The sequence below is a fragment of the Schistocerca gregaria genome, chromosome X, assembly GCF_023897955.1.
Source record: "Schistocerca gregaria isolate iqSchGreg1 chromosome X, iqSchGreg1.2, whole genome shotgun sequence".
Lineage (NCBI taxonomy): Eukaryota > Metazoa > Arthropoda > Insecta > Orthoptera > Acrididae > Schistocerca > Schistocerca gregaria.
The window spans coordinates 739297184-739309448 of NC_064931.1; the positions used below are offsets into that span (position 1 = coordinate 739297184).

The 12265-nt window shown below is 40.1% G+C and overlaps 1 protein-coding gene across 1 annotated transcript in view; it reads right to left on the minus strand.

Annotated features, from left to right (window-relative positions):
- LOC126299561 (uncharacterized) overlaps positions 1-12265 on the minus strand; it is a 280185-nt gene that overhangs the window by 51374 nt on the left and 216546 nt on the right. Inside the window, exon 11 of the mRNA XM_049991559.1 lies at positions 492-680. Within this exon, the coding sequence (XP_049847516.1) occupies positions 492-680 (189 nt within the window). The remainder of the gene's footprint in view (positions 1-491; positions 681-12265) is intronic.

A 12265-nucleotide genomic window follows, 5' to 3' on the forward strand; every position in this document is an offset into this window, starting at 1 on the left:
TTCATTGAGCACTCTGTGAATGTCATCATCATTTGAAAACCAGAGATTGCTGCAAATCAATTCCCCAAATGCCTGGACTATGCTGAAAAACAGAGTTGTATCTGTGTGACTTTGAAGTGTAGTGCCCATTAAATAAAAGTTACTTGGTATGCCAAGTAATGTGTAACTTACTTTTTGGAGTCACCTTTTTATTGCAGTCAAAGAACTTTTGTCAATGATCATTTATTATTCACACTATAATATGCCCTATTTCAGTTGCCAAAATTCAGCAGCTGGAGATGCTCAGACAGAGTGGGGGTGGATGGAATGAAACTGCAGTTGTGAGCTTATTACCAGCATGAGTATAAACAACTATTTGTAGTTAAAAGAAATTTCAAATATGCTATCCATGTATAAAAGAAAAATCAAACATATAATACTTATTAAAAAGCTACTTAAATCTGTTTTTAGAATCTCTCATAAAATTTTAGCAAAAATAACTTTTGACCTACCATTTTTGATACTGAATGGCGATAAAGACTAGCAACAGTGCAATTGGAAAAAATATCATATTCCATATCTATTGCACAAGTTTCAATATCCGATCTTGTAAGTTCAACCTCAGGAGGATCTACAATTTTGCATGTCGAATGATTTTTGGATAATGCTTCAGTCAAAAGATCCAGATAAGCTTCACGAGCCTGAAACACAATAAAACAGGAGCATATAAGAGAAATGAAATACTCCCTGCTTTACACTCAGCTTCGTTATTCCTGAAATTAAATAATTTTGTGTGTTACTGAAAACAACAAATGATACAAAAAGGTAATATGTGGAACATGGAAATTCTGTCCAAGCCATGGGGTTCATGTTTTACAGTTGCCTGCCTTGCTAATGCTGTATGGACTTTGCACAGAGGTTTTAAAAACCACGAATGGGTATCTTATACAAAGAAGCAAATCATTCTTATTTACATTTCGCTGAATAGTTAGACCTATTTCAATATGCAAATTTTTAGTTTGTCTCTCTGTCCCAACTGCTGAAATTCAAGGTTGGCTGCTGAAGAATAACAAAAATTAGCATGCTCAGTACGTCCTTCCATATAAAAGGTGGGCAGTTTGTATGGAGTTAGGGGTACCTTAGGATCAGGTAAATTGTGGATCCTTAAGTTTTGCTTTCACATATGCATTCCTGCTACAGAGCTTGATGTCAGTATGTCCAGTATGCATTACAAAATCCCTCAGGAAAACAGTGTCCAGGTCTGGCAAAAAGTCTAATGACATTTAGTACATCTGCTGGGGGAGCCTCGTCTGAGGTAGATGAGGCCCTGCCTAGTGCTACTGATGGTGCAGGGTGCAGCCATCTTCAGGTTGTGGCTCATGTCAGCACCAATGATGTCTGTTGCTCGGACTCCACAGCCAACCTCAGATCCTACAGGTGGCTGGTGGAAATTGTGGTGACTGCTGGCCTTGCTCGTAGGCTCCTAGCAGACATTACAATTTGCAGTATCATACCCAGAACTGATTGGTGTCCTTTGGTTTGAAGCTGAGTGGAGTGTCTTAACCACAAGCTCCGTCAGTTCAGTGATGGTCCTAGCTGCAGATTTGTGGACCTTTGTTCTGTGGTGGAGAATCTTAGTATTCCCCTTGCTATTTCAGGGGTACACTATACTGAGGAAGCAGCTACTCAGGTAGCAAAATACATGAGTGCAATTTTTTAAGTTAGGTGACAGTTGGAGGTCCTCTGTTTAACACTCGCCAGTCACTATGGGGAGAGCATTGATATACAAAGTAAAGAAACTTTGAGTAATGGCATTTTAACAATAAATCACCAAAACATTTGTAACAAAGTCTTTGAATTTATATCCATCGTGGAAAGATATCACACTAGAATTGTACTCAGAAAAAAAAAAGAGTTGAACACACAGTAGAAAGCTCCAAAATATTTAACAACACATGGAACATCCACACAGATTTGACATCATAGGATGGGTTGTGGTCATTCCAGTTGATGTAATACTACATCTATCAAGACTGAAACTGTGTCTGACTGCAAAGTTGTGTGGACACAAGTAACTTGCCTAGGTGAACTTAAATTAATATATGGACTTTTTATCAATCACACAATTGTACTGCAGTTGTTCAAAGAATGTTTATGTGCAGTATATAGTGTGTGTGGGGGGGGGGGGGGGGGGGGATGCGCACCAAAGATCTGAAACCACTGAACTGATTTCAACTATACATTCTACTTATTGTTAGGAAAGAAGTACTGTTAGCGTAAGAACAACATCCCTCTGGAGAAGAGTGAGGAGGAAATGTACGGGAAAGGGGGGGGGGGGGGGGGTAGAGGGGAGAGAAGCAGCAATGGACAGAGAGGGAGAGATGAGATGCACGGAGAGAAGGGTAGGCAGAGATGCACAGAGAGAAGGGTAGGCAGAGATGGACAGAAATTGGGGGGCAGATATGGACAGAAGATGGGGGAGAGGGGGAGATGTATGAAATATATGTGTCAGATGCTTATGCAGGTGAAGCCTTGAGGAAAAGGCTGGTCTATATATGGGCTGTCCCTTTTACGAGTTGCCAGGTGCAATTTCTCTAGTGTTTTGGCAGATATTTGTAATTTAATTTGGGCTAAATCCAAACAAATACTGCTCATCACATCTTTCATTGAATGCTTAGTGCCAGTGGAAAGTGCCTGTTTGTTTCCTGTAATAAAAAGTATGCTTTTTAAAGCGGAAATGTGCCCATTTAATAGAGCAGTCCCAAAAATGTCTAGAGCAGTACTGATTTTATCGATATATATTAACAGGGACAGTACAACACAGAGAATAACTAGTACTCCAACAGCGACAGAGCAGCACTGCTGCATGGCAGTAGTAGTCAGTGCCGGCCAGGGCCGCGCTGCTCCTCCTAAACCACTGAATGAACTTCATCCAAATGTGATCAAAAGTATCTCGACACCTGACTGAAAATTACTTACAAGTTCGTGGCGCCCTCCATCAGTAATGCTGGAATTCAATATTAGCCTTGATGACAGCTTCCACTCTTGCAGGCATACGTTCAGTCAGGTGCTGGAAGGTTTCTTGGGGACTGGCAGCCAGTTATTCATGGAATGCTGCACCGATGTCGTCGGTGAGGCCTGGCATGAATTCGGCGTTCCAAAACATCCCAAAGGTGTTTTATAGGATTCAGGTCAGGACTCCAGTCCATTACAGGGATGTTATTGTCATGTAACCACTCTACCACAGGCTGTGCATTATGAACTGGTGCTTGATCATGTTGAAAGATACAATCGCCATCCCCGAATTACTCTTCAACAGTGGGAAGCAAAAAGGTGCTTAAAACATCAAAGTAGGCCTGTGCTGTGATAGTGCCATGCAAAACAAAATTGGTCAAGTCCCCTCCATGAAAAACACGACTACAGCATAACACCACCGCCTCCGTATTTTGCTGTTGGCACTACACATGCTGGCAGATGACGTCACCGGGCATTTGCCATACCCACACACTGCCATCAGATCGCCATATTGTGTACCATGATTCGTCACTCCACACAATGTTTTTTCACTGTTTAACTGTCCAATGTTTACACTCCTTACACCAAGTGAGGCGACGTGTGGCATTTACTGGCATGATGTGTGGCTTATGAGCAGCCACTCGACCATGAAATCCAAGTTTTCTCACCTCCCACCTAACATGGTACTTGCAGTGGATGATGATGCAGTTTGTAATCTCTGTGTGATAGTCTACATAGATGTCTGACTATTACACATTATGGCCCTCTTCAACTGTCGGCAGTCTCTGTCAGTCAACAAACGAGGTCAGCCTGTACGCTTTTGTGCTGTACGTGTCCCTTCACGTTTCCACTTCACTATCACATTGGAAACAGTGGAACTAGGGATGTTCAGGAGTGTGGAAATCTCGTGTACAGATGTATGACACAAGTAACACCCAAGCACCTGACCACGTTCGAAGTCCTTGAGTTCTGCGGAGCACCCCATTCTGCACTCTCACAATATCTAATGAGTACTGAGGTCACTAATATGGAGTACCTGGCAGTAGGTGGCAGCACAATGCACTCTGTTGCCTTTGATTAAAACAAATTGTGGAGATAATGGGGTTCCATGCACTGTCCAACTGGTAACCATTATCACAGTTCATCAGGTTTTCTGCCAGGTGTATTTCTGTGCATTCTTTAATAGTGGAGTCCCAAAAACACATTGCTGTGGTCAGAATCATAGTTCTGTCATACTACATTGAATGTCCAGAGGAAATTCAATGTTGGGTAATAGTGGACTTGCTTGGTTGCAAAAAGCAAATGCAACACTGATGCTCATGGAGCTTTCTTTCACAGTGGGTGTGGTCTGTACTGTGTAAGCCATGTAAAACTGACAAGGTGTTTTGTAGATTCCAGCCTTCTGCAATAACAAGCCGACCTTCACTGGTCCCAAAAGGTCTGCACTGCAATCTTAGATTGTGGATGGAAAATCACTTTCACCTGAAATTTACAGAGGAGTCTAGCTATTTTAAATGAAGTGTTACCCACGAAATGAAGAGAAGCTAAAGATTTTGCAAAGGGTTTTCTCATCTTTATCCACTTCTCCATTTTTGGTTTTAACTGACAGTGGCCTGTTAATCTGCTGGATACAATATCTATTTTTTCTGAACACTGTATTTAGGTGGGTGAGCTCTTTTGACAAACTATCTAGATCTGAGACAGTTTGAGCTCTGTGTACAAGTGTTTTCAGCATGCTTATAGTTTGTGATGGGTAATGACAACATGATGCTTGCAAATGCAGGTCAGTATGAGTGGCCATACAATATACTTAATGCCCTAGATAGCCATCACTCTTTTGTTGAACAGAGACATCCAAGAAAGTCACACAACTATCTTTCTCTATTTCGTTAGTGAATTGAATGTTGTAAATTGGTTGAAATGGCGAAGAAATTCCATCAATTTATTTTCTCCACAAGGCCAACCTATGAAAGTATTTTCCACATACTTCCAAAATATAGTTGGTTTAAGGACAGGTGATTCAAGCTCTCTCTCCTCGAAATCCTCCATATGAAGGTTGGCCACCAAGGGAGACAGAGGGCTGCCCATAGTGATGCCATAAGTCTGTTCAAAATATTCTTGGTTGAACATAAAATAGGTTGAGGATACAGCAAGCCGAAAAAAAAGCAGTGATGTCCACCTGAAACTTTCTGCCAACTAGTGTGAAAGAATCTGTGGAGGGACTTTTGTAAAAAATGATACCACATCAAAGCTAACCATACGGTCAGAACTGCTTAGGTGTAAAGCCTCTAGTCTATTGGTAAAGTCAAATGGTGATGTGAGCATTTGCCCACCAAAGGTCTCAGCAAAGAAGCAAAACGTGGCTAAATCATATTTAGGAGCTCCAATGTTGCTCATTACTAGATGTAATGGAACACTTCTCTTATTAATTTTTGGAAGGCCATACAATCTTAAAGATACACAACCATGCGGTCTTAACATGTTGGTGATCTCTTGAGGTACGGAGGAGGAATTCAGTAGTGCAGGAGTTTTCCACTGCACACATACTGTATGGTCATTATCAATCCTCCTATAGGTAGTCACTTAGCAGACCACACACTTTTTTTCATGAAACACACTATGAGATAACAAAACAGTTGCATTACATTTGTCAGCCTTCAGTACCACTATATCACATCTGTACCTCAGCTGACTTTCGTAATGTGGCCTCATGAAGAAGATAAATTGATGGAGTTTCTTCACCACATCAACTCCATTTGCAACAACATTCAGTTCACTAAGGAAATAGAGAAAGACGGTTATCTGCCTTTCTTGGATGTCTTTGTTTGACAAAAGAATGATGGCTATCTTGGGCATTCAGTATATTTTAAGGCCACTCATACTAATCCTCTGTAAATTTCAGACGAAAGTCATTTTCCGTACGCCATCTGAGATTGCAGACCTTTGGATCAGTGAAGGACAACTTGTTATTGCAGAAGGTAGGAATTTGCAAAATATCTTGTCAATGTGGTAGGACAGACCACACCCACTGTGAGAGAATGCTGCACTGAACATTAATGTTGCATTTGTCTTTTGCAACCAGGCAAGTCCACTATTGCCGAACATTGTATTTCCACTGCACATTCCATGGAGTATGACAGAACTACGATTCTTACCGCAGGAATGTCTGTTTGGTCTCTATTATTAAATAATCCAGGGAAATAAGTATGGCAAAAAAGCTGATGAATTGTGGTAGTGGCTACCTGTTGGACAGTGCATGGAACCCCATCATCTCCACGATTTGTCCTAATTAAAGATAGAGTGCACCAATGGCCACAGTGAACAGCAGTGCAGAGGATAGCAGAGTTTCGCATTTCCATCAGTGATGGAACTGCTGCCAGGAAGTGTGGTCCATGTGTCAACTTGATTTTGGTGCATTTGTGGAATACTCACAGATCGAGTATGTCTTAGTTATTCTTCGATGACTCACTTGAAGATTACTGGCAGCTGCCCGGTTGAAATACCAAACGATGAAATAAATGATGACTGGCTGCAATCCCGAAATTTGTTTGAACATTCTCCAGGAAAATTTTAAAATTCACAATGCAGATAAATATAAATTCTTATCCTACATCACACACAGCAAACCAACAGAGACACAGACATAGATGTGTGGGATATGTGTTACATATGTGTAGGCAGGTGAAGCTGTTGCTAGAAGGCTACAGCTGTTTCGGCCACAGATTTGCTAATCGGGCCAACAACCACCGTGTCAGCCATCAGCCGATGTCATAACGTGAATGTGGTATGGAGGGATGGGGGTTAGCACATTGCACTCCCACACATTGATGGTTCAACAGACCTGCTGTCACTACCATTTGGTCAAGTATCTCCTCAATTGGCATCGTGAGACTGAGTGCACCCCAATCCTGTCCTCCCACCAAGGAAAAATCCCTGGCAGTATCAGGAGTTGAAGTCAGGTCCTCTGCATGGCAGTGAGCCATGACGACCACTCAGCTATGGAGGCGGACAGTATGGATGCAGGGGCTGGTGATAATGTCATTTCACAGCAACTATAATTTCCCAAGCTGATAATCCATCAAGAAGGAGAGGAAAGAACAGATAAGCATTGTTAGGATCCTACATAGACAATGATTGGAAATAATTTAGTTCCAGTACATTGCATATAGATGTGATGATGATGATGATGATGATGATGATGATGATGAAGATGAAGACAACACAAACACCCAGTCCCTGGAGGAACCCCGTGATCCAATAGGCAGCAACGTTGCATTTAGAGAAATATGTGCAAAGTTTAAATTGAATGAGAAGTGCACTGTAGAGAAGTATGTGCCATGTTAAGTGGTTTATGGGTGGAAAAGAGACACCATGGTATAATTACAAAAAATTGAAAATGCCGAGAAAACAGAGGTTGTTACACTTTTGGTTAAAAAAGAAACAAAAATACTGACAGGTAAAATTTAGTACAAACTTGTGCATGTATAGAAGATGGATGTGTGAAGCATACATTAACTTTCAGTGAAAGGTTTTTTTTTAAATTTTTATTTACACATCTAGTTTTGTACGATCTGAGGAGCGTGAAGATGGTGATGAAACAAGTCAGTGCATGCAACTAACATGAATCCTATCCTACGTAGATCACAAACTGCTGATCAGATATTAGCATAATCAACAATATAACAAACTTCTCAACAGAAACTGCACAGAAACCCTTCAGTTTAGACTTGAAGCTGTGTGGATTACTGCAAAGATTTTTAATATTTGTGATAGCTCATGGAAAATGAATCCAGCAGAATATTGCACACCTTATTGCAATACAAATCAAGGAGGTGGGATCCAAATGTAGTTTGGATTTCTGTATTTTATTAACTGAGTGAAAGCTGCTCATTTGGGGGAATAAGCTCATGCTGCTAACAAAAAATTACATCAAAAGTAGTTAAATATTGAGTGGCCAGTGTCAGAATTGCAAGACTCCTGAACAGGAGTCAAGAAGAGGTTTGCAAATTTACAGCACATGTTGCTGAAACTGCCCATTTATGAGCCAAAAATATCCTTTTCAATGGGAAGTCTCACCCCAGAATATGACGTCCTATGTCATAAGTGAATGAAACTAGGCAAAGTAGACTAAGTATCCTGTTCTAATGTTAACTATAGCAGCAGTCAATTGTTTAACAAGATCCAGAATATGGGCTTTGATGACTGTTTACTATCTATCTGAATACCTTTAATCTGAATTGTTCTGACTCACAAATAATGGGCCCATTCTGTGCAATAAGAATGACAGTTTTAGTTGAACTGTGAGTTAGGAACCATAAAAACTGTTCCTTACTGTGATTTAGCATCAATTTATTTTCTACAAGCCATAAACTGTAAATAATACTGCATATAGGACAGTAGTTTGACCTATTCTTGAATATTGCTCGAGTGTTTGGGATCCATACTAGGTTGAATTGAAGGAGAGCATCGAAGCAAATCAAAGGTGGGCTGCTAGATTTGTTATTGGTATTTCAGGAACTCAAATGGAAATTTCTGGAGGGAAGGTGAAGTTCTCTTTGAAGAATGCTATTCGGAAAATTTAGATAACCAGCATTTGAAGCTGACTGTCGATTGATTTTACTGCCACCAATATACATTGCACCTAAGGAGTACGAAGATAAGACACAAAAAATTAGAGGACTCATACAGATGCATATAAACAGTTTTTTCCCCCTCACTCTAATTGTGACTGGAACGGAAATGGAATCGTATTTGTCATATCAGAAGGCTTTGTGTGTGTTCCAACATTCTTTTCATTACATAGTCATTTATAAAATTAATACTGAGGTCACTAAACATAACTAAGAATTCTCTCTAGCTTGAAAATAAATGTCCTGAAATCTGAGTTAGGGGAGCTATAAACAACTACAATTAAAAGTGTAGTTTCACCAAACTCAACTGCCACTGCGTAACATTCAAGGCTTTGTGTGTGTTCCAACATTCTTTTCATTACATAGTCATTTATAAAATTAATACTGAGGTCACTAAACATAACTAAGAATTCTCTCTAGCTTGAAAATAAATGTCCTGAAATCTGAGTTAGGGGAGCTATAAACAACTACAATTAAAAGTGTAGTTTCACCAAACTCAACTGCCACTGCGTAACATTCAATGACCTGTTCAGTGCATTGCTTTGACACACTAGTAGATTCAAATGAAACGTCAGATTAAAAGTTTTTGGATTTTCAGCTATGTAGCGTGATTAAAATTGCATGAGCTGGCCAAGCACACCTTGGCCATTGTCAAGTAGTATGACTGCCAGTGGGCTGCTGGTACTACCTTTTTATATAGACTAGCTGCTGACTGTGATGTCACTGAAGCTCGTGGTTGGTTGGTTTAAGGAAGGGGGGGGGGTGGGGAGTGTGTGTGTGTGTGGGGGGGGGGGGGGGGGGGGAGGGACCAAACTGCTAGGTTATTGTTCCGAAGCTCATGGCCTCACCATATACGGACATATGTTGACTCGGCATTCAATTTGCCCACTTAAACTATGCTATTGCTGGATCCCACACCATGCTTACCCTGCAGGTTACTGTCTCTATTTAGAGTGTTATCAGTGATTTTTATTTCAATAGCGACTTTAATTACACAATGCCAGAAGCTGTTAGTATGAACTACGATGGACATTTTGTCATATTTTATCTTTTGTCCATTTTCTAAAGCATGCTCAGCTAAAGCAGATTTCTTGGCATAGTATAGGCAATTAAACCTCTCATGCTCTTTCATGTACTGTTCCACAGTGTGTACTACTTGCATGACATGAGACTGGCCACACTTGCAAGGTATCTTATAGACCTGTGGTGTTCTGAGACGTGCTGCGTCTATAACTGGTCTCGGTTTGACGGATTTTTGTTACAGTCCTGAAGATAGATTTGAACGTGTGTTTTTTCAGCACTTAGCTTAGGACAAGAGGTTCTGACAGAAGTGAATCTGTGCTTGGATAGCAGAGTCGGTAAAACACCTGCCCAAGAAAGGCAAAGGTCCTAGGTTTGCGTCCCTGTCCAGTACACAGTTTTTCATCTGCCAGGAAGTTTCAAGTCAGTGCACACTCCACAGTGCACACTCCACTGCATACTGGAAGTTATCTGCAGTTCTTTTAGTCACATAACAACATTCACTGCACAAGACATTCCAGACAGATAGGTCATTAAATGCCATTATACAGATGTCAACAAAATTTCTCAATTAGAGAAAGATAGTTTGAAAAGACAACATCAACAATTAAAATTCATTCACGCTATTTTCTGTAACTAAAGTCCAAATCCAATGGTAACTGTCATCCCACAAATCCCTTTACTGTCAATTAACACATACCAGCAGTCAGTGTAAGGTTGAAGGAAGAATGGAAATAGCAAAGTCGTGCACAAATATTAGCATTAGACTGAACAACTCATTACTAATAGCTCTAGAAGACATAACAACAATACAGTCACAACTCCATAAGGTAGGTAGGTAGGTTGGTTGGTTGGTTGGTTGGTTGGTTGATTTGAGGGAGGGGACCAATCAACAAGGTCATCAGACCTGTTGGATTAGGGAAGGATGGGGAACGAAGTTGGCCATGCCCTTTCAAAGGAAATATCTCAGCATTTGCCTAAAGAGATTTAGGGAAATCATGGAAAACCTAAATCAGGAGGGCCAGGCACAGGTTTGAACTGTTGTCCTCCTGAATGTGAGTCTAGACTACAGAAGAATACCATTCTCTCTGCCTGACAAAGTATCACTACTTCTATACTATAAAAATGCAAGGAAGGAATATATAAATATGGGGAGTTGTCTCCTGAAGCCTTCTTTGTGAAACTGTTGTAAGTAGTAACTAGAGGCCTTCTCAAGAGTGAGGAATATGATTTTGGAGCATAGCATTGTATGGCAGTGAAACATGGGCTGTGGTTCAACTGGAACAGAATAGAATCCAAGCATTTGAGATGTGGTGCTACAGACAAATGTTGAAAATTAGTTGGACTGATAAGATAAGGGATGATGAGGTTCTGTGCAGAATCAGTGGGGACAGGAATACATGGAAAACACTGACAAGAAGAAGGAACAGGATGAGACAATCTCTGTTAGGACATCAGGGAATAACTTCTATGGTACTAGAGAGAACTGTAGAGGTTAAAAACTGGAGAGGAAGATGGATACTGGAATTGAGGACATAGATTGCAGATGTTACTCTGAGATGATGAGGGTGGCAGGCCACATCAAACCAGTCAGAAGACTGATCACTAAAAAAAACTGTATGATGTTGTCTGTGCAGGAAATCAGCTTGTATTTTTATCTCCAGCAGAGAATGGTTAGTGAGGACTAAGCAATAACTCCAGAATCTACGCGAGAGATTAGTCAGTAGTGTAATGGACTTTAAGAGGGCAACACATTACGCCATCCAATGTCTTCCCTATGCAGTAAATGAGGGCAATACTACAGTAATATCAAAGGTGGGATGTCATTATATTACTCATCACCCAGTGCCAATGATGTAATATTGGGCAGTTCTTTCTAGAAATTCTTTTGGAATGCTGTTATAGTAAAAACACTATCTTGATTACATTTAAAATGTTAATTTTTATTTTCAAGTGACCAGTTTTAATCTTCTAAGACAATCTTCAGATCCTCCATTCCTTTTATCAAGTAATGTAAGATCTAAAGATGACCTCTTAGAAGACTGACACCAGTCATCTGAAAACAAAAATCAATTACTTAAATGCAATCACAACAGTGTGTATTGAATTAAGTTTTTCTAAAGCTTTGTGTTTTCCACCCCTTTCTAGTTGCTTTTCTTTCCAGGGTGAAGATGGTAGACTTGCCATTTTGGACACATTAGTTAATTTTTCCACAACAGTTTTTAGGAATTACATGAAAGGATTGGTGAAAGAAATTGCTAACTCTGTATATAGGAAGAATTAGTCTCTTATCCGTTGTTTCTCCAAATGTGTGATATACTGGTAACAAGTTGTTATATGTGCACGACTAGAAAACACTTTCTTACTACATAAATATTTTTGCCCTTTTGTATATATATTCTTGTCTTTGAATTCGCCGCACTTATATAACTGGAATATATCAAGATATACTGTTAATAGTTTGAGTTTACATACAATGTTCGCTTCTAAATTTTCAGGTGACTGTGATTCACTGGTGCATATGATAATGTGAAAACTGATGGTTTAACAGCCTTTTAGACATTTATGGTTGCAGTTTAAGGTATCTATTCTGTGATCTTTTTCGTTCCCTTAGTGAATGC